The 24,298-nt window shown below is 39.3% G+C and overlaps 1 protein-coding gene across 4 annotated transcripts in view; it reads right to left on the reverse strand.

Moving 5' to 3' along the window:
* Positions 1 to 1,209: 1,209 nt before the first annotated feature.
* The window catches only part of vgll4b (vestigial-like family member 4b), a 119,534-nt gene continuing 96,445 nt past the window's right edge, over positions 1,210 to 24,298 (reverse strand). For all 4 annotated transcript variants that reach the window (XM_043707937.2, XM_043707939.2, XM_043707934.2 and 1 more), the window contains 3 exons: positions 19,885 to 20,101; positions 11,853 to 11,976; positions 1,210 to 3,615 (listed from right to left, as the gene is read on the reverse strand). In XM_043707937.2, coding sequence (XP_043563872.1) covers positions 3,335 to 3,615; positions 11,853 to 11,976; positions 19,885 to 20,101 — 622 coding nt within the window. In that variant the 3' untranslated portion in view covers positions 1,210 to 3,334. The remainder of the gene's footprint in view (positions 3,616 to 11,852; positions 11,977 to 19,884; positions 20,102 to 24,298) is intronic.

Here is a 24,298-nt window from a genome sequence, read left to right on the forward strand (position 1 = left end):
AAAGATGAGTCACTCTTCAGTCACCCTTCCATCGGTGACTGAATTCTTGGAAGCAGTACATGATAAAGCATAATTCACAATTTAAATTTCCATCATGATAATTATTGCATACTTTAAATTTCATATATTTAACAAGATTTAGCACTTTTTCAGTTTTATTACTTCAAGTTTTTCTTTGTTTTAAAAGGAAATCAGCTCTATTGGGTAGGATGTATTATGTTCAGTCATGACACCAGACTTCCAAAGCAACTATTCTGATCAGAACTTGGCCACAGCAGGAATCTCGCGAAACAAGTGAAAACACAACAGGGTCATTTTCAAAGCCCCCTGAAGAGGTCAAATATCCCCACTGATGAGATAACCATTCATTAGCAACAGAATGGTTTCTCAAAAATCTACTTTTTTTTGTAGGATGGCAGATTACCTTCCCTAATGGATATTAGTGAACACGAGGGGTTTTTAATGACTATTGATGGTAAATTCACAACACAGCGACTAGCTGTTTATTCCAGAATTAAGTGAATTTAAATTCCAGTCACGGTGGAATGTGACCACATATCCTAAGAGTATTAATCTAAGCCTGGATTAGTGGTGCTGGAAAAGCACAGCAGTTCAGGCAACATCCGAGGAGCAGTAAAATCGACGTTTCGGGCAAAGGCCCTTCATCAGGAATACAGGCAGAGTGCCTGAAGGGTGGAGAGATAAATGAGAGGAGGGTGGGGAGAAAGTAGCATAGAGTACAATAGGTGAGTGGGGGAGGGGATGAAGGTGATAGGTCAGGGAGGAGGGTGGTGTGGGTAGGTGGAAAAGAAGATAGGCAAGTCATGGGGACAGTGCTGAGCTGGAAGTTTGGAACTGGGATGGAGTGGGGTGGGGGGAGGGAAATGAGGAAACTGTTGAAGTCCACATTGATGCCCTGGGGTTGAAGTGTTGTGAGGTGGAAGATGAGGCGTTCTTCCTCGAGGCGTCAGGTGGTGAGGGAGCGACGGTGAAGGAGACCCAGGACCTCGATGTCCTCGGCAGAGTGGGATGGGGAGTTGAAGTGTTGGGCCACAGGGCGGTGTGGTTTCCAGCATCTGCAGTCATTGTTTTTACCTATTAATCTAAGCCTCTTGATTGCTAGTCCAGTGACATTATCACTAGGTCACTGTCTCCCTTGCTGGCTGAAAAAAGAACCAGTGACAAATCTCAACAAAATTACAAGAGACAAATGATTTAAGAGCACTTTATTGTTCTTTGAGGCTACTTTAAGTACAAAAAGTGGCCTGTCAAAAGCTTTTTTCCATTTTGGGTGAAACAAGGCCGCAAACAAGAGGGATAGAGTTCAAATTTACAAACTGAAACTAACAGTAAGTACACTGTAGACATTTCTGCTCTCCGTAGTAATAAAAATTGTAGACAAACCTGGTCTATACATTTTAGAATGTTTTGCAGTCTCCACGAAATTTATAACTAGTCCACAATCCCTGGATTGTTGTTTGTATTCTTGTTCAGTTGTCTCACATTAACAAAAACAGCGAAGTAACCAGACGTATAGAGTCCACAGACAGCATCTACAGCCTTCTACCATTATAATGCTCAGTAGCCTGTAGCAGTAATGAACTAGTGGCTATTAATGCTAACGCAGTGTTTTCATAGATAACTGTGTTCCTGCACTTTTTACCTTATAACAGACAAATCTACACCAAACAAAAAAGATCAACTTTTTTCTCCAAACAAAAAAAATGCATGATTACAACAAAAAGGACAGGGAAAATTAAATAGCTACATATCATTAACAAATTAATTGTTCCTCAAAAAATACCTACGAATTTTTTTTTTGTACATTCTTTACGCACAGCGTAATGATGGTCTTATAGTTACCTATATAAAAAGTGTTCATTTAGTGATTTTCCTACAGAGTAGGGTACTGAATGCCAAAGCAGACAAGCGGTAACTACCCAGTAAGGTGGCGATGAAATGTGTACGTTTTTACTGGGATGACGGAATGTATGGGCATGTGTGACTTTCTCAAAGACAAAGGCTAAATCGGGAAGCTATAAAGCATTACACAGCTGCTTTCTGTACCTCTGCCTCTACTAGTAGTAGTTGTAGTAGCTATTAATACAGCAAACAAAATAGCAGTATACTATTAGAGGAATGTACGCCTTGGCACAGGACTAGAATAAGCATAAAAAATTAAAATTGCATTCCACAAGCCATGACAATCTTCATTACCACATTAAAGCCAAGCCAAATGCTTCTCTTTGTTTCAAATAATGTCACGACTTGTTTAACTGTGAATCTTAGTCTGATTTCACAGACATCATGGGAGCTACTCTATTACTTTATCAAGCAGGTTTTATGCATTGATTATTCAGTCATGAACAAAGCTATTGCTGCCTGTACCATGGAATTTATAATCTACTGAATATTATATGCAGGCCTTTCCTGAGGCTATCCTCTTTTGCTGGCTTCTACCAGTGTGAATACATGCTTAAATGTCATTGAGTAAAACTGTACCAGCAGTAAGTATCTAGGACTGTTATTGATGAAAATAAACTACAATTCTGAAGAAAAAGCTCTAATATTATTTTTCATTATGCCTATACAATATAGATACCAGCTATTTTTTTTAAATCATGCAGCTACTTTAATAGAAGCACTATTGACCTTCATTTCTCAAATCTATTTGAACAAGCTGACAAATACAGATGAAGGGTGAAGGAAAACAAAATGCCCTTGTTCTTTGAAAACAAATGCAGTCCAGTTGTGAGCACCAAGCACAAATTGTAATCTGAAGCTAGAGAAAGGCTAATACCTGTATGAGACTTTCCCTTCCAAAGCTATCTTGCCTCTGTAAAAGCACAATACATATCATACGAAGCCCTCATTGTCAGCAGTCTGCCATCTAACGAAACAAGAAAATCTGATGTAAAGTTGACAAGCAACCTCACCACTCCCCAATAGTGCAAATCAGACATACAGTTCTTTTCAAGTATATAAACGTACAAAATTACATAACAGAAAAGCAATGTAAGCAAACCACACACACTCTAGTCAAAGGAACTAGCAGAGGCCAAAGCGTTTGGGTCAACCAATCATAACATGGCTTTTTGGGGCAGCAGAATTGCATCAGAGGTTTCTTTGGTAACTGAGGCAGGAGATAAGGATGCTACATCATACAATTTATATGAATAGTTCCTGCTTTTTTTTTAGGGCACCCTTCTGCAAATGCTAAGCAAATACACAAAAGTGTCTAGTTAAAAAAATACCCCTCCCACTTATTTAGCAGTGTTCAAGCTCAGTCAAACCATGCATTTCACTCAGCACAAAATGCAATGTGGTCCACTCTTCATGAAACAACTGAAGGGGAGTGATTGTGATTGACCATATGGGACGAGGGTGAGGATTGTCCTCTTCTTGAGCCAGAATCAGGGCTGCTGGAAACACCATCTTTGGCAGCCTTAATCTGAAGCCATGTTTCTCCAAGAGCTTTGGCAAAATGATCGTCTACCGATCCTGTGATGGAAACTGAATTTGTCGCAGGTTCTGGTTGCTTGTACCGCTCTCCAAGACTTCGGCGAAAGTGTTCCTCCACAACAGGGTCACAAGTTGTAGTAGTAGTTATGGAGGCTGTGGGGGAAGAGGGGGAAAAAAAATCCACAATTTAAAATACAAGAGAGAGAGGCACGAGGAGAAATCATCCCAATTAAAGTAATAGTTTCTCAAATTTTACTCTGATCATAATCAAAAATAATGAAAATAAACACATAAATGGTTAATTAGGTCCCACACACATCTACATAGCAACAGGAGTAGGCCATTTAACTCCTTGTACCTATTCACCAACCAGAACATGATCGACTAGTAAGCTAACTCCAAATATCCACCTTTGCTCCATACCCCTTAATACTTTTGATGCATGATAACATCAGATTTAATTTATACAAAAAATTATTACAAAGCATATTTGCTAAATACAGAATGATACTAAATATTTCATCACAAACAGCACAATTCCAAAACCATCTTCCACCTGCTCATCATAAATAATTCTGTTGCTCTAAACTGTAAATCAGTATTTTCATAACAGAAGTCAGCTCATTCAACTTGGTGCTGCTCTGATATTAGTTGTTTTGATATTTTGCACCAAATTTCCTAATTAAGGAAGAAACAAATCTGAGGACGGAGGACAGAATATCTTAAATCTACTCCTGCTGTCCATGTGATACCTCCTTTAAATGGCTGTCGTTGAGATCAGGATGTTTCTTAGGCCCAGGTGGTGATCACCACCGGCTGCACACCATTTCGCACCAGCTTTTCAAAACCAGAAGGCGTTAAGAGTGTTATTTCTGTATGCTTGAATTAAGTCTAACCCATATTGACTGTTTTTGGGCACATGTATGAAGTAACAGACAGCTGCTCGTTTTATTATACTTGAAGAGTCACTGTCATCAGAATACAAGGCAAGAGGGAAAACAGGAGAAAAAAATAATGCAACCAATATTTACTAATGAACATTAAAAAACAGGTCTGGAAATAGGATCCCTTTTCTTTTACACTTGTCTGCAACATAGACAGCCATCAAAGAAATAAGCAAAGAGTTATATCTTCCACAGCATTGCAACATCTACTACAGGTTACTGCAATAATGTGGTATTGCTACGCAACATACTAGTACCCTAAATTATGGTGACTGATCAAATCAAATTGCGTTCCCTTTAACAAGGCGCTCTGAAATTTTTGGAATCAGACTCCGAGGCTGTCCATTTATTCATGAAAACTGCAAGTTAGAGAACTTAATTGTAAACTTCTTTATTCTCATATTCAAATTTAGCTCTCAAGTTTAATTTAAAGAGGTTAACAGAAGTCGTCTATTCAGAATTTGCTTTCCAACAGTAGTTTAGAGGTAGGTGCTTAATGACAGAGCATAGGCTTACAACAACCCATAAGCTTGAGAAGAATGCCAGGGGTGAAATCGCAGGTTTCAGTAAGTATGGGTTGTCGATCTTGCAAGATTTTGATAGAATGAATGAAGATGTACAAAATAATTTGCTGTATTTAGACAGGGCATTTTAGCACAGGGAAGGACTATAGTAGGGCTGAGAGTTTAAACAGTAAAAAAGGTAAAGCCTGGGGTTTGGGAGCACGAAGATATTTTGGGAGCTCTGACATAAAGAAACTGCAAAGGCAGATTTAGCTAGGATAATATTCCATATCACCGTCCCCATGTTGCCAGATCTGCTTGTCCATCACTCCCTAGTTAAGAATAGACAAAAAAGTAGGATGGGGGATTCCTAGCACTAGGCAGTTTTGGGGGAGTGTGGCTGGTCTAGCAATGTCTTTGATCAGGGAGGAGTCCTTGAATGGAGCAACAACCTTGGAGCAAAGAATGAAGTCCCCATGTCTGGGTTTTATTCACTGGTTGCATTAACTAGGAGCACTGAGAAAGAGTGGTGTTGTGGGGAGCAAGAGATAGAGGGAACTTTGGGTCTAAGGCTGTGACCAAGCTGACAGTTGTCAGCAGCGTGAGTGTTAAGTCATCTTGCATTAGTAATAGGTGGAGGCTTCACCATCTGTGCTTTGAGAAACAGAGAGAAAGATAGATTATGGCTACACTAATGACTTGGAGTGAAGAGGGAATTATTTGCCAACAATAAAGTTTAAAAAAAGTGGTTCAGTCCAAGCTGTAAACACCGGTAATATGGTCTAGAAAAGGAAAGTTGAGACACAGTTAGGTCTGGCAACACAGGGTATTTTATTTTTGGGAGGTTGGGAGAAGGTTGGTGGTGTTGCTGTTTGAGATTGGTACAGGAAAATCTAGCCCAGGAAAATCCTTCACTAAATGAGTTTGAGAATCTTCGATCCCCAACCCCCCCCAAAGAAACGTGCCATCTGGGCAATTTGTTTCAGGATCTGCTTTGTTTATTGACATTTTAAATGCAACTTGGTTATCATTTTTTTTCTACATTTTTCTTTCCACATGAATTATAATTCACGTAACAATGCATATTTTTGACACTTACTAATTTTGTTGTCCATGCGAGACACTTGACAATAAAACCAACAGAAGCTGGCATTAATTTTTGATCCATCTTCTCAACACTAGATGGCAGGTGATTTTTGTTTTTATTTTTACTCCATTTATTTATTCGGTTCCAATGAGTATTAGCTTTAAATATACTTTCATTCATTACTTTTCTTCTGTGTAGCTAACATAAGGCCCATTTACTTTCAGGTGTTGACCACCTCCATTGTAGTAACCCCAATGGCTGCTCCTACTTGCTAATCTGAAGCCTGCAGTGCTGTGGGCTTTTATAACAAAATAAATGAATTAGTAGCACACATTGAAGTTATTCAATACAATTTGATAACCATTATAGATACATTTAAGTAAAGCAGGAGCTAGGTAAAAATGGAGAAACTGTGCTGCTGATCACAGACAGCATCAGCACAATTGTTTGAGATGACTTTGGTTCAGGAGGTCAAGATGTAGAATCAGCTTGGGTGGAGAGGAGGACTAGTAGGGAAAATAAATCACAAGTGGAGGTAGTCTATATGCCCTTTAATGGTTACCACATGTAGGACAAAGTATACAAGAAACATTGAGCTCTTGTGATAAAGGTACAGCAATAGGTGACTTTATTCTACACAATCTGCAAAATAGCTGCATTGGGTTGGATGAGGAGTTCATAGAACACTCCCAAGATGGCTTCCTGGTGCAGCACATTCTGAAACTGACCAGAGAGCTGGCTCTGACAGATGGGACGCATCAGCAGTAATTTTCCAAGAACTCTTAAATTTAGAAGGGAACGTGTAGGTGGTGGTGCTCCCCTGTATCTGCTGTTCTTGTCCTTCTAGGTGGAAGTGGTCACGGGTTTGGAAGATGGTATCTTAAGGATCTTTGGTGAATTTCTGCAGTGCATCTTATAGATAAGTGCACCTTTCTGCTACTAAACAATAGTAGTGAAGGGAATGAATGCTTTTGGAGGTGGTACAAATCAAGCAGGGTGCTTTGTTTTGGAGAACGTCAAGTTTCTTGAGTGTCGTTGGATCTGCACCCATCCAGGCAAATGAGGAGTTAGGAGGAGAGTTACTCACTGCAGTATTCACAAACCTGCTCTTGTAGCCAGTGTTTTTGTGGGGAGTCCAGTTGAGATTCAGGTCAATGGTAGCCCCCAGGATGTTGATTATTGAAGTGAATTGAATGATTTATTGTCACTTGCATTAATATAGTAGAATACAGTGTAAAGCTTCACAAGTCGCCACAACTCAGTGCCATTTTGAAAAGCTTTTAACTGAAAGCGAGTCTACCTTCATTCTGTTGCCTCCACCAGGAGTCCTGAGTTAGCTCACCAATGACACCTGTACTGGACCCACCAATGTAGGAGTTGCCACATTTTAGGTGCCATCTCTTCACTGGGCCCACCTCACCATTGCAGTCCCATGCTGAACTCACACTTGCCCTGCAATCAGGTGCCCTTGGCTCTGCTGATGTCTCAAAATCACTAGGAGTCCCCTCTCCAAGCATCTTCAACACTCTGCTGCTGCCTTGTCGGCATCTGGGCATTCTTGAACCAGAAGGCCCTGGCTGCATTGCCAGGCTGCTGCACCAACAGTCCCGCTCTGGCCACCCTCCTCTGAGATGCTGCCTTGAGGTCTTGAAGTGTCTGGGGTTGTCTCCTCCAAACACTGGAGGAGATTTGCTGCCACATCCAACTGCCAGGAGGCTGCCACTACTCTGCGTAAGGCCCGCTCTCAGAGCCGCACTGATGCTGCCAACAAACTCAGCAAAAAGAAATAAAAGAAAAAACAACAAAAGAGAAAGAGCTGAAGTAAAAAGAAAAACAAAGGAAGAAAGCAGATAGGAGTTGATAAGCCTCAGACAAGAGCATACATGCAGATCTGCTACTTTGCTGCCATCTTGAAACTACTACTTTCGTGATGGTAACACTTTTCAATGTTAAGGGTTATATAGTCTGTTAGAAATGGTCATTGTATGGTGCAAACATTACTTGACACTTGTCAGCCCAAGTCTGGATGCTGTCCACATCTGATCGCATTTGAGCGTGGACAGCTTCAATATCTGAGAAGTCAGGAATGGTGCTGAACATAGTGTAATCTTCAGTGACCATCCCTATTTCTGATATTATGATGATGGGAAGGTTATTGATGAAGCAGCTGAAGATGGTTGGGCGTAGGACACCACCCTGAGGAAGTCCTGCAAAGATGCCCTGGAGCTGAGCTCAGCTGACCTCAAACCACCACAACTGTCTTCCAACGTGCTAGATATGACTCCAATCAGCAGAGCGTGTCGCCCCGGTTCCCCTTTTCATCACTATAGAGAATATTTTAAAAATTCCAATAGCAATTGCAAATCAGAAGTGGAGAGAAGAACACAGTGCAATTACCAAACACAAGGAAAATAGTACTGAGCAAACTTACGAACTAACAAGTCTCTGGGTTCAGATGTATTATATCTGATGGTCTAAAAGGATACAGCTAATGACTCTATGTGGTAAGATGTGCTGGTGTGAACTTTGCAAAATTCGGTAAATTAATGCAGGGAAAATTCCATTTGACTGGAAAACAACAAATATATGCTCAAAGAAAGAGGGAGACTGAGACAGGAAACAGGCCAGTTAGTTTGATATTTGCTGTGAGAAAGGAGTCAGATTTGATCATTAGAGATTATAGCCATGCACAGAGGAAAAAAACTCAAGGTAATCAAGAAGAGTCAACATGGTTTCATCAAAGGGAAATTGTATTTAACAGTTGCTTAAAGGAGTAACATGCACTTCGGATAAATGGGGTCCTGTAATTGGACTGTACTTGGATTTCCAAAAGGCGTTTAATAAAGATGCCGCATAATAGGTAATTCGAGAAGGTTAAAGTTCATGGTGTAGGATAAAATGGATAGAAAGTTGGCTGGATGGCAAAAAATAGTGTGCATAAATGAGTCTTTTCCCAGTTGGCGAGATGTAGTGAGTAGACTCCCATAGGATCACTGTTGGAGTATCAACTATTTACAAACTTACATCAATGACATAGGTGATGGGAGCAAAGACACAGTAACTAAATTCAATTACCTGTGTTATTGTTGGCTACATTATGAAGATGACATAAGGAAGATGCTGACAGATGCACATAGATTGAATAAGTAGATAAAAATCTGGCAAATGGAGGTGAAAACATGTGAAGTTGTTCACTTTTGCAGGAAAAATAAAAACAAAAAAGTAGAGTATTACTTACAGTTCAACTGCAGAAATCTGAATTCTGGTGTTTTAGTGCATTAGCCATAAAAAGTTAGTAGGCAGGTAGAACTTGTAAATGTTATCCTCTTATTACAAGAGGAACTGAACATTAAAAGTTATGCTTTAGTTATACAGGGCACTGGTGAGACTACAGCTTGCCTACTACATGCATTTGGATATCTTTATTTAAGGAAGGACGCAAACGCAATGAAGACGGTTCAGAAGAGGTTTACTAAAATGAATGGGCTGTCTTTAAGCATCGGTTACTCTGACTGGGCTTGTTTTCACTGGAGTTTTGAAGAGCGAGGTGTGAATGATGAACTGTATAACATGCTGAATGGTCTTGACAACATGGATGCTTCCTATTGTGGGTCAGTCCAGAACTAGGGGCCACTGTTTTAAAATGAGGAGTCTCCATTTCAGAATAGTGATGAGAATTGTTATCTCTCAGAGGGGTGTGCACTTTGGAACATTCTACCTCGGAAGGTAGAGCAATCAGGGTCACTGAACATTTTTAAGGCACAAGTGAATATATTCTCGTCAGGGAAAGGAATCAATGACTATTGAGGTAGATGGCAATGTGGAACTCGAAATGCAGATCAGCCATGATTTTATTGAATGATGGAGCAGGCTTGTGTGACTAAATTGTCTGTATGTTTGTTACAATGGACATAAACTGACTAAAAACATTAACTATATGTTGCTCATATTTAACGCAACCATCATCTCTTCAAATTACTAGACAATTCAAAAATTTTAGAACAGAAATATTTGTATTAATTTACAAAATCGTTATAATAGACATTACATTATAAGATTGTATTTAAAAAGAGTTCAAGCTGCCTTTGTGATAAAAGGCAAAATATTTTGAAAATGAATTTAAAGACACAGATCAACCAACTTTCTTCACAGCATTTTATTTTGGAAAATCCATTTAAGAAATTAAGTTCTCAATTAAGTAATATTCATTATATAAGTTGTACCAACTTAGATCAGGATTTCCCATTTATTCAGATTTTCTCGCTGAAACCAGAGTACACTGCTGATGTAACAATAACAAAAAAAGTTTGCTCTGCATGCAACCCAGACACTTTTATACTTTGGCCTACAGTGCCACCAGATCTATGGCAAAATCTGCCAATTGAAACAGAGGAGTTAAGTTGAAAACTGACTACTATAAGAGTAACCTGGACCAAGTGGACATAGAACATGACTCTTTTTTATTATAATGGTTGACAGAATTCCATCCCATTATGCTGTACTGTGATGCAATATAACCACACTCTTGATCTGATAACCAGAGTGATAGAAGCAATACAATATTCTTAAAATAAAGAACCTGTTGATAACTTAATTAAATCTCAAGAAGGGTTTCCCCTAATTGGCAGAAAATAACTTGCATTTTGCACTCATGGCAATACTATTTGAATTGCCCAAATTAAGTTGACATGATCTCCCTCCTTGAATGTAAATCAGCCAAATATCAGTGAGAAGCACCAAAACATGAAAATTAAAATTGTGTTGAGCAGCCCAAGTAAAATCTTGAAATTGACCACATCCATTAACAATTAGATTCTGACATGAAACACACTATAACAAATGGGAAAAAGAACAAATGAAAGCAGAGGAGACTGAACAGAATGAAGGGGTAAACAGCATGGTGAAAGTGGCTAAGAACAAAAGGAGATCTTTTTGGGGGTAATGTCTTCATGTATGTATCTAGATGAGTAACGCACAGCAGTATTAACATTCAGATGGATAGCAATTCCCTATTTCACTAGCCAGAGTGGTCATGAAAAGATAAGAGGTAGTATTCACACTGCTGATAATGGGGGATGCGTAATCATGAAAATGATGGAGAAATGCTCCAGGTAACCAGATATCAGTCTGTGGGAGATGACAGCATCAGCCTTTTTCTATAATTTGCAGCAGTATACAATTAGCAACGCTTTGCCGTCCAACTTGCTGACAAGAGAACTACGCACAAAGCAAGGAGTTAAAATTTTTCTAGGCAAGAGTAAAAAAGTACTTAGAAAAATGATTTCCTGACTATTTTAAATTGTACTTCAATTTTGATGAGAGCACCATTTTAGTTCTACAGTGGGTGTGCTGAAACAACACTGCAAGCAGAAATTCACAGGAGAAATATCAAAGATCATTTCTCATGACCTACATTGGCTTCAGTTGAAGCCCAGTTGCAGTGAACCCATTTTGTTAATTCATATTCACTTGGCACCACGGTACCATATTATCACCAATTGTTAAGTCTATTCAGAGTTCAAATTTACCATGCGAAATGCAATTTGCATTCTTACATGTAGCTACCACTAGATTCTATATAGTCAAGTGTAGACATATTTTGTGAATTGCCACAAGTATTTAGTATGAAATCTACACTGAGTTAATAAATGCAAAACATGAAAACTTTAACTAAAAAAAAAAGCCTTTGCTTCTGTTTATGTGAGGCCCCTTTACTTAAAGATTAAGAGCTGAAATGATCAAGAGAAATCTATACGGATGTAAGTACTGTATTTTTAAAAAATATAAACAGTGCCCTACGGGCCTGACTGGATTGAGTTAGATTGCTTACATAAACATCACTGAAATGTAACTTACAATTGGAGGGTCTCCTGTAGTTTAGGGGCATTGCTGGAACACAACTGCTGTGAGCAATAGGGCAATGGGAAAGGTTGCAGTTACGATTGTTACCAGATGCACATGTAATTACCGATGGGCGATTCTGAATGGACAAAAAGAAAAAAAAACAGTGCATTAGTACAATTCCAAAGATCAGTGAAAGGCTTACTTCTTAGCAATAGCAGTTAATATTAATGCTTAAGTACACACATTCTTCAAGCTCTGAATGTAATGCTTTGTAATTCAAATTTATAACGTATCACTGCAAAGACTGATCTCTCCATTAAGTGTATGTATATGTTTTTAAAAAAGAAATCTGATCATGTAATAAATATCATTGGCAGTACTGCTTCATACAACCTAACATTCATCCATTCAATTCTGACAAATACTCTAGAGTGGTGCATAATCCACAAAATCAATTTCGAGCTCAAAGCTATGTTTCCCAAGGTGCACACAAGGATCCCAGTGGTCAGGCTTACATTGCCTGCATTGTGTACTCAAAAATCCATACGCTACATTTTATATATTTTTTGACAAGTGGCAACATGGCTCAAAGTCAGAATATTTTGACTGAGTTAAGTCCCACCAGGGAGCTGAACACATAAGATAGAATGGTAAATTGCACTGTACTGTTAGAAGTGCAATCACATAATCTTGAACTGAGGCTTCCTTGATTACCACCTCAGATCAATTTAAAAACACGGCATAGCAAGATTTAAAAGATCAACAGAAAAATCTCTGAATCATGGCTAAGGTTTCTCTCAAGAACCTGTTGTTTGTAGGATCTTAACACATGATGACAGTCTCAATTTCCCTACCTAGTAGTGACTGCACTTCAAAATCAATCTACTAATGGTAAAGCAACTTAAAAAGTACTAAAGATATGAGGAAATGTTAAGCTTTTTTATATTTTAATACCAGGAATAATTTTGCAATTATCCAACATCTTTGATTTATTAGCTGGCATTGTCTTTCAAAAGACAGACTCCCAGGAAAGTATGAAACTTCCACTTCACTTCAATGGAAGCAGCAAGTGCTAAACTGATTGTCCACTGGTCTCCACTCACAAACACTGAGTGAATCCAGGCCACAGAGCTGAACCCCATTAGTATTAAAAGCATAGGAACACAAGCAGGCTCTTCAGCCTATCAAAGTTGTCCTACCATTACAGATCCTGACTGATCATCTTCTCAATGTCACCTCCCCACACTATCTCCCTTAAAGTCATTAGTCTCCAAAAACCTAAGAATTTTTGTCTTGAAACTACCTGTTCAACAATTAAGTTCCCACAGCCCACTGAGATAGAGAACTTCAAGGACTTCCCACTCGGAGGAATTCTTCCTCATGCCAGTCTTAAAATGGTCTGCCCCTTATCCTGAGATTATATCCACTCATCCTAGAGTTAACAGCAGGAGAAATGTCCTAACTACATGCGCTCGGTCACGTCCAATAAGAATTTGCTAAGTTTCAATGAAATCACCTCTCATTCTTCATAGGTGTAGTGAATACAGACAGTTTCCTTAGTCTCTACTCCTACAACTATTTTGCCATTCCAGAAATTATCCTGATGAAATCACCACTGAACTCCCTTTATACCAAGTATGTCCACCCTTACAAGGACTGTCCACAAGACTCCCAGTACGTTCTCGTCAAGTCTGTATACAACTACAGAAAGACATCTTGTGTGTGCTCAAGTCCCCTTGGAATGAATGTCAATCAACTACTGGCCTTCCTAAATGCTTGTTGCACCGGCACTCTAGTTTTTAGTGACTCATGGACAAGCCCACCCAGATCCCCTTGGGCATCTACATTTCCCAACCTCTCAATTTCTGAAATATGGCTTTTTTCCTTTTTTTTCCCCTTGTCAAAATGAATAACGTCAAAACCCTACACAATATATTTTGGATTAGTGGTGCTGGAAGAGCACAGCAGTTCAGGCAGCATCCGAGGAGCAGCAAAATCGATGTTTTGGGCAAAAGCCCTTCATCAGGAATAAAGGCAGAGAGCCTGAAGCGTGGAGAGATAAGCTAGAGGAGGGTGGGGGTGGGGAGAAAGTAGCATGGAGTACAATAGGTGAGTGGGGGAGGGGATGAAGGTGATAGGTCAGGGAGGAGGGTGGAGTGGATAGGTGGAAAAGAAGATAGGCAGGTAGGACAAGTCATGGGGACAGTGCTGAGCTGGAAGTTTGGAACTAGGGTGAGGTGGGGGAAGGGGAAATGAGGAAACTGTTGAAGTCCACATCGATGCCCTAGGGTTGAAGTGTTCCGAGGCGGAAGATGAGGCGTTCTTCCTCCAGGCATCTGGTGGTGAGGGAGTGGCTGTGAAGGAGGCCCAGGACCTCCATGTCCTCAGCAGAGTGGGAGGGGGAGTTGAAATGTTGGGCCACAGGGCGGTGTGGTTGATTGGTGCGGGTGTCCCGGAGATGTTCCTAAAGCTCTCTGCTAGGAGGCATCCAGTCTCCCCAATGTAGAGGAGACCGCATCGGGAGCAACGGATGCAATAAATGATATTAGTGGATGTGCAGGTAAAACTTTGATGGATTTGGAAGGCTCCTTTAGGGCCTTGGATGGAGGTGAGGGAGGTGGGCGCAGGTTTTGCAGTTCCTGCAGTGGCAGGGGAAGTTGCCAGGGTGGGAGGGTGGGTTGTAGGGGGGCGTGGACCTGACCAGGTAGTCACGGAGGGAACGGTCGTCTGCGGTGGCAGACCGGGACACCCGCACCCATCAACCACACCGCCCTGTGGCCCAACATTTCAACTCCCCCTCCCACTCTGCCGAGGACATGGAGGTCCTGGGCCTCCTTCACAGCCGCTCCCTCACTACCAGACGCCTGGAGGAAGAACACCTCATCTTCCGCCTCGGAACATTTCAACCCCAGGGCATCAATGTGGATTTCAACAGTTTCCTCATTTCCCCTTCCCCCACCTCACCCTAGTTCCAAACTTCCAGCTCAGCACTGTCCCCATGACTTGTCCTGCCTGCCTATCTTCTTTTCCACCTATCCATTCCACCCTCCTCCCTGACCTATCACCGTCCTCCCCTCCCCCACTCACCTGTACTCCATGCTACTTTCTCCCCACCCCCACCCTCCTCTAGCTTATCTCTCCACGCTTCAGGCTCTCTGCCTTTATTCCTGATGAAGGGCTTTTTGCCCAAAATGTCGATTTTGCTGCTCCTCGGATGCTGCCTGAACTGCTGTGCTCTTCCAGCACCACTAATCCAAAATCTGGTTTCCAGCATCTGCAGTCATTGTTTTTACCTATACAATATATGCCATTTGCTATTATACTTATTTAGCCTGTCCAAGTCCTCTTGAAGCCTCTTCAGAACCTATATCAAACCCAATTTGGAATCATCAGTAAATTACCAGATTTTTAAATGATCAAAATTATAGCTGGAATTGACTATCAACTGCTTTGTCCCTTCTGTTTAGGGACTATGCTATCTTTAAAATATTTTAGTTTGGTAACAAATATTAATGCTATATGCTAATTTGATTAGCCAAATCTTCTACAACAAATTCACATTCACTTTCAGCCTAGTATCAACTTTTGCAACCTCAAACATCCCAAAATACTTCATAAACAGTTAAAATTTTCTGTAATCTAGCAAAGCGAAGCAGAATATGGTCTCACTTCACCTATCTTTGAGAGCGAAAAATGTTTACTAATTTGATCCTACGACTAAAATTTGTGGAAGGCAACCTGCCAAGATATTAGCAATGACACTGCCCTACTCGAGCATTTTTATAGCTCCAGTGCTCAATCAAAAACATAGGTAGCAATATCAGTTTAAAATAAAGACAATTCTATAGATTTGGTAGGGCATTGGTGCTTTCCGGACTCTGCAGAACTGGAGATACCCACTGCCACAACCTCTTTCACAACTTTCCCAGCAGTTACCCATGACTGAACTCTTGGCATGACCAATGATACCAACTCTCAACGGGTTTTCTTTTTAAGAATTCATTCACGAGATGAGGGTGTTACTAGCTAAGCTAGTATTTAATACCCATCCATAATTGTCGCGGAGGCAGTTAAGAGTCAACCACATTCCAGTGGGTGTGGGGTCACACCTCAGTCAGACCAGGTAGGATAACAGATTTTCTTCCCTGAAGGACATCAGTGAGCCACATGGGTTTTTCCAACAATGGTTGCACAGCCACGTACATTTTTAATAGAGTTCAAATTCTATCATCTGCTTTGGTGCGATTCTAATTCAGGTCCCCAGAACATTCGCTGAGTTTCTGGGTTAATAGTCTAGCAATAATGTCACTAGATCATTGCCTCTCAAGTGAAACTTATCCAATGTCCAAGATTCAATTTTAATGTATCTTCTTGGTTGAAGCCCCCACTAGTTGAGCAATACAAACTGGGGAAAAAATATCCCTAACCCAAACTTATCCTAACGGAACAATGGAGGTAAGTGACTAGCTGGTGATTTAGTTACATTGATTGAAGAACAAATATTGGCCAAGACACCAGTGACCTCCTCTGCAATTCTCAGATATGTAGCCTGGGATCTTTTATATCGACTGGAAACTACAGACAGAGCTTGGTTTAAGAATTCAGAAGGCTACTGCGGCAAGTGGTACTGTACATACTTTGGAGGTGGAAGGTGAGAGTTCAAATCTCACCCGCCCTAAAAGTGTGCCATTATATGTCTGAATAGGTCAATTAAAATATCTGCATTGCATGGAAACTGTAATTAAAATGGACTGATTTTGTAAACCTGGAGTACAGTGAAGTTTTGGTCCCCTAACCTGAGGGAAGATGTTCTGGTTATGCAGGATGTGCAGCAAAGGTTTACCTTTGGTTAACTAACAGGAAGCTAAGAATGGGAACAAACAAGTGCTTTTCTGGTTGGTGATGGGTGACTAGTGGTGTGCCTGAGGGATTAGGGTTGGGACCATAATTAGTCACAACTTACATTGATGATTTGGACTTGGGGACCACGTGTAGTGTGTCAATGTTTGTGGGTGACACTAAGATGCGTGGTAGGGCAAAGCGTGCAGAGGACTGTGAAACTTTGTAGAGGACATAGATACATTGAATGAGTGGGCAAAGGTCTGGCATTTGAGGTACAATATTAATTAATGTGAAGACATCCATTTTGGTAGGAATGACAGTAAAAAAGACTATTATTTGAATGGTTACAAATTGCAACACACTGCTGTGCAGAGGGATCTGGGTGTCCTTGTGCACAAATCACAGAAGGTTGGTCTGCGGGTGCAACAGGTAATTAAAAAAAAAAAATAAATGGAATTTTGTCCTTCATTGCTCAGGGGATTGAGTTTAAAAACAGGGAGGTAATGTTGCAGCTGTATAGGGTGCTGGTGAGGCCACACCTGGAGTACTACGTGCAGTTTTGGTTCCCTTACTTGAGAAAGGAGGTACTGGCACTAGAGGGAATACAGGGAGGTTCACTAGGTTGGTACAGGAGTTAAGATTAGATTAGATTAGGGATTGGTTTATGAGGAAAGACTGAATAGGCTGGGATTATTTTCATTAAAATTTAGAAGAATGAGGAGGAGATCTTAGAGAAACATAAAATTATGAAGGGAATAGATAAGAAAGAAAAACAGAGAATATTTCCACTGGGGGTAGAATTAGGACAAGAGAGTATAGCCTCAAAATTAGGGTGAGCAGATTTAGGACTAAATTGAGAAGGAACTTCTTCACCACAATTTGAGGAATTCCATGCCCAGTGAAGTAGTTGAGGCTACATCACTGAATGTTTTTAAACAGTGTAGGAAATAAGCGTTATAGTGAGAGGGTAGGAAAGTGGAGGTGAGGCCACAAAAAAGATCAGCCATGATCATACTGAACAGCTGGGTGGGCTCATAGGGCCAGATCACCTGCTCCTGCTCCTAGTTCTTATGTTCTTGAGATGGCAGGACTGATATGAACAAAAAGGTTAAATTGATTATAATTATAATCACTAGAGCTCAGAAGAATTTGGGAGGAGGGGTCTCAGATACATAAAATTCTCAGAGATAGGGAATCCAGACTAGGGGTCACAGTCTAAGGTTACAGGGTAAAAGTGAGGCCTGCAGATGCTGGAAATCAGAGCTGAAAATGTGTTGCTGGAAAAGCGCAGCAGGTCAGGCAGCATCCAAGGAGGAGAATCGACATTTCGGGCATGCTCCTGAAGAAGGGCTCATGCCCGAAACGTCGATTTTCCTGCTCCTTGGATGCTGCCAGACCTGCTGCGCTTTTCCAGCAACACATTTTCAGCTAAGGTTACAGGGTAGGCCATTTAGGACTGAGAGGAGAAATCTCTTCACCCAGAGAGTGGTGAGGCTATGGAATTCACTATGACAGGAAGCGGTCAAGGCTAAAATAATTTAGGATTTCAAGAATGAGATTTATATAGCACTTGGTATAAAAGGAATCTGGATGGGCTGAAAGGCCTGATTTCTGCTCCTACGTTTTTATGGTCTTATGGATCAATGGATAAGGGAGAGAAAGAACAGGAGCTGGCTACTGAGTTGGATAATCAGCCCTGATCATAATGATGGTGGAGTAGGCTCGAAGGGCTGAATAGGCTGCTCCAATTTTGTGTGTTTGTAATTCCTCTTGCTTCAGAAGACTAATTATTTATGTTTACATCGAAATTAGAATACAGAAAATTCTTTGGTTCATGAGGTGAAATGCAATAATAACCAACTTAGAACACCCATGTACTTGTATTGTGACTTAACATGGTCAACCATGCATCATGATGCACCATAATGACAACACTTGCACCCTCTCCACTCTATATCTACAAACGTGCTGAGTGAGGTAACCATGTAAATGGATAGTATTGCAGTCTTAATATAAACAGTGAGGATCTTTGCTTCATAAATAAGCAAATTCTCCAGTTGCAAATCAAGTAACTGATTTTTCTCCCCTTGTTTATGTGGGCAAGTTGTGGAAGGAGGAATTCTGCCAATATATGGAGACGGTACAGGATGTGAAATCTGTCCCATTTCTATTGCAAAGCAGTTTACATAAACTAACAGAAAACAAAAAAACTCTAGTGTTCTAAAGTCACAAATCTCCGCTTTTAATTGTCCTTGCCCAACAGTAAAGATTGTATGAGCAGACTAAATGGACTATATTACTGGACTATGGTTAGAGTGCCAACAACAAAAAAAACATTCTCCAATATCATTCACAACTCTGAAATGCCTCAAAGCACTTCACAATCATCAAGTCACTTTTTAAATGCTGATAGTTTTGTCAGAAATCATGCCAGTCAGTCAGTTTTATACAAGATCCCACAAGCTGCAATGCTATTAACAATTACTTTACCAGATGTTGCTTGAAGATGAACACTGGGCAGAATAAAATAACTCATTATTTTCCAAAAGGAATCACAGGATTTAAAAATCCATCTGTACAAGGAGACAACGTGCCTCCATTTGATATCTAATCTGAAAGATGACATCTGTGACAATGCAACACTTCTTCAAAATCTAGACTGTTCCAGTGTCCACATGGAACTCAAATCCACAGCCTGCTGACTCAAAAAAGGTAAAAGTACGACCAACCAAACCAATTCAATAATATGGTGCTACTATGGGGTCCAGAAAGAAATAAACAGAGGACATCTATTGCTACTTTGCTTATGTGATAGCATTGCAACGTGAATCTGAAGGAACTTTTGTACAGTTATAATTTTAGTAAAACAAAAAATATTTCTCCAGGGATATGGTTAATGATGAGTTAATTAGTCTTGCTATTAGGTACAAAACAGAAAAATACTCATTCTGTAACCAACAGATTACTGAATGGCTGGACACCAGTTATTTTTCTAACTCTCCCTTCCCCAGTCGCTCCAGATAAGAGGCGGCATTTGCACAGAGTAAGGATTACTGGCAATTTCAGTGGTACTAGAACAAATCATTTATCTCGCTCAACATCAGCATAATTGACCTCTAGCTCAAGAGGTGCAAAACATTAGGAAAAGACTATATTACAAAATATGTGTTTGGAAAACTAACCAAAAGATCAACATTTATACCTGCTGTCGTTCCACACCAATGCTGACTGTCCTAGCTGCATCCATGCTATTTTTGGTCAGTGCTAGAGGCTGTTCCATTGACATGCTTGGTAGTCCTATGCCAGCATAGGCATGATTGCTGAGATGGCTCATGGTTGATACTGCAGCACGTTCTATTGGACTACGACTTCGCTCTCTGTGTTGATCTTTTCGAAAATCCCCATTGACTGGTTTGGTCCTGCAAAACGGATTCAATTAGTATTCGCTGGTGATATAACATTTTCAGAATAGCAGATGCAGAAAAATTAAGAATGCTTCTCTGAAATACAAAATTGTGTTTTATCTGCTGTATTTGGATATTAACCGCTCAGATCATTCTTGCCAATGAGATAGCAAGGTTGGAAGAGAGAGGATAAGAAATTTACTTTATTTAACTTTAGGTTTAAACTGAAGTCAGGTAGCTGTAAATTATTTAATTGATTACAATAGAAATGTACAAATACACTACATTCATGTATCTATAAATAACTTAGCAGCCCAGGTCCCCAGAAATTGTACTCTTTTCAGTTTTTGACTGTGAAATAAGTCACAATTATGTAAATATATAAATCAACAAAGGTACTAATTATCAAAATTTGCCCCATTTCACTTACTGGCTTCAAGTTTATTTAAATAAAGTCATATTTCTATGCATCCATTGAAATTCTTAAAGATTTTGTTACTGTTTAAAAGTATTAAGTGAACCTTATAAATAATATGTAACTCATAGGGCCCTATACTTCTGTTTGTATCCATAAATATATATTAGATCATCGTTCCTTAAGTGACAACTAGGAATCATTTCCAGAACGCTGTCATAAATAATTAACCCTGAGGTATGTAAATGAGAAAAGTGACAACTTAACACTTTAATAACTCATTGACACACCTACATGCTTATACAGGTTGACAGCAAAGAAACTGCAACTTACAAAGGCAACTAGTAAAACGGCAATGTCTTTCGTGCATTGTCCACATATTGGCACAAGAATACATATTGAGGAAAAAAGGGAAAGAGGAGGAAACAGATTCAAGTACACTTAATCTAGTTTTTGATTTGCAAACTGAATACAGTAATCAATTATGTCTTGGTGTCATTTGTTTTAAGACAAGTTCAGGAGAAAATATAAAACTTTGAAATAAAGGGACATTTCTCTAAGTAAGTTGGGTATCCATAATGTTAAAAACACACTGGAGGACTGTTACTCAAATGATGCCTATGCTTTGGTTTTAATTAGTTTTTCAGTATTTAAACACCTGTACAGCTGACTATATTATTGTTCAATTGGGTGTAGCCATTTCCAAAAGCACAAGTTTTTTTTGTGCATAAATGCATTCTCTCATTTTGTGCTTCTCACATGTTTTGGTGATGATTGTTGCTAAAATTTCTTCTAATTACAGTATGTGCAGCAATGTGTCTTATGATGGAATGCAGGATGTGTGATTTATAGTCAAATATTCATACAAACATACATTACATCTTAACCTCTCATTTATGCTGAGCATAAAATCCCCCAACTTACAGAAACAGTACTTGCTTTGTTGAATTACATGAGAGGTATTCAAATTAGAAAAATAAATTAAGTCTACACAACCTTCTATTTAACAACTGCCAACTATATGCTAGATATTGATAAATAGCTGAAGTACTTTTATTTGCAAGAAAATAAAAGTTCAAATTTCCTTTTGCGTAGTAATATTTAGTGAAACAGCACATCAATCAGAAAGACACTGTTGCTGTACATAAGTATCAATATTAAACATGGTATTTTCTTTCAGTAAAGTCATACTTTTAAGCTGATCTTAATATTCCCTCGTGTAACAATGGATTTATTCAAATGGTTCTCCTATCATGTGATACAGCTAACTACAAAAGGAAGGACAGAACTTTAAACAGTTGCTGGAGAAGAAGCATTGCTCAGCTTTGTTTTTAGCTTGCCAAACTTCTGATCATCTGCATCCTGGGTTCTAAAAAGGAGTGGTTGTCGAGATAGTGGACACACTAGTTGCACATTTCCAAAATTCCCTTGATTCTACAAACCTTTTAGTGGATTAGAAAATTGCAAATGCAATGCCTCAATTCAAAAATGGAGAGCACTGGAAACTAGGGTAGTGTTATCCTAATATCTGCTGTTTGGAAAACATTCTGAAATCCATTATGAAGTAGTAGTCAAGACATTTAGAAAATTATAACATAATCAAATAGAGTAGTGATGGATTTATGAATGATAAATGCAAATGTTTGACAAATTTATTAGAATTTGAGGATTTAAAAAAGCAATATGAATAAGGGAGAGCCAATAGTTAGTGTATTTTGATTTCTAAAAGGCAGTCAATAAGAGGACACAAAAATTACCACACAAGAGATTACAGTATTGAGTGGTGATATATTAGCATGGACAGATGATTGGCTAGCTAACAAAATACAGTCAGAAATAATGAGTCAATTTGGGACAAATTGAACATAATTAGCAAACTGGGACTACTGAAGTGCCACATGGATTAGTGTTTGGGCCTCAAATATTTACAATCTATATTAATTTTCTTCTATTTTCATGTAGTTTAGAAGAAAAAGCTGTTGCTGTGGCTTTACTGTCAAGATCCCCAACTAATCCAAAACCTTAGTGAAAGGTAAGTGCAAGTGCAGGACATCGCTAGAATTTTAGTTTGGGAGCAGGAATGCAGGGAAACCATATACAGTACCCTGTTGTTTGTTATGATCCCTGCAATTGCAGCCAGGTGAGGTTTTGAGGTGCCAGTTGCACTTCATGTTGTCATATCAGCCATGTATATTCTAGGGAGGGCTGTCCACATAGCCCAGGGACAGAATGGAAGACATTAAAAATTTGCATGAAAAGTACAGCAAATAATTAAGAAGACAAATTCACTTTTGGGTTTTATTGCAAGGGAAATGCGAGTATAAAGTGTCAAAATCTTGTTACATACAGCCATACTCGGCACTGGTGTGATCACATTTCAACTGTGTAATTTAAAAAAATAATAGGAGTACACTTGTATTGGAGACAAGGCTGACTAATCAGATTCCTTGGATGAAAGGACTATCCTGTGAGGAAAGGTTCAGCACATCGGACTTGCACTAATTGGAGTTTAGATGAATGAGAGGAGATCTAATTAATCAGAGGGGTTTGACTAGATAAGTACTGACAGAATCTTTCCTGTTGCGAGAGGATCTAGAATTTGGATAAGGGGATCTCTCAATACAAACGAGGAGGAATTTATTTTTCCAGAAGATTATGAATTGTTAGAATTTGCTCCCCCAGAGAGCTGTGGAGGCTGTCATTGTATATATCAATGATAAGGATGTCAGTAATTACAAAGAACAGATAGGCAAGTGGAATTGAGGTCAATATTACATCAGTACCAGTCTTTTTGAATAGCAGAACAGGTTCAAAATTGCTATTTGCTTTTCTCCTATTTATATTCTTCTGTAATAATAGGGCCCTAGAATGGTGTGCTCAAGCTTTGCAATTTATAATGTAATTCAACCTTCCCTTTTGAGTATTAAAAACTTATAATAGTCATGATTTATATTCCATGTAAAAAATATAGATACAAATATTCATCTTTCCACATTTCCTGAAAATTATATCCTGCATTTCGTTTTGCTTCCCATAGGATGTCCACTTCAATATCAAACTCAGATGTTTTGCATTACACTCCTCATCCCCCCCAGCCCATGCAGTCAACCTGCCTAATTTCAAGTAAGAAGGATGGGAAAGAAAATTACATTAGATGTTCAGGGTGCTGATGAACGTACATTACCTTCAGGAGGGGTAGTCTCGCTAGTTTTCGGACTCAATAGGAATGGCCCATTCACACATTGGCCCAAGTATTAATTTAGGACAAGATCAACATTCATATTTGTTCTAATCAGTCAATATCCAGTGGAGAAATTGATCAAAAATTGAACATAATTTGCAAAGAGGAAAATTTAATCAGACCAACCTTGAGGTGGGACTACTCAGAGCTAGCTTTCATATAATCATATAGTGAGAATCAATCTTTGGGGCATTCATGGTGTACCCCAAACCATGGTGCAACAACAAACATTGGGAGATCATCACTGCATTCAGAAGTGAACCTACTACAAACTTAAAACAAACCACTGTTCCCGAAACTCTTCCTGCTTGACCACAACCATGACTCCACACCTCCCACGTTAAACCTTTTAGATCCATAGCACACATTCACTTCACCATAAAAAAAGAACTTGTATTCATTGTGTCCACAAAGGTTTCAAAAAGCTTTACAAACAGCAAATTACACAGGAATATTACCAAATACCACAAATTCAAGGTCATAACTGTAACGCAAAAAAAAAATAGATGAACATAAAATTGAACTAAATAATTCAGTCCAAAGAAACATCCAAACA

Source organism: Chiloscyllium plagiosum, unplaced genomic scaffold (genome assembly GCF_037043375.1).
Source record: "Chiloscyllium plagiosum isolate Xiang-an unplaced genomic scaffold, Cpla_swu_hap1 HiC_scaffold_14, whole genome shotgun sequence".
NCBI classification, from domain to species: Eukaryota; Metazoa; Chordata; class Chondrichthyes; order Orectolobiformes; family Hemiscylliidae; genus Chiloscyllium; species Chiloscyllium plagiosum.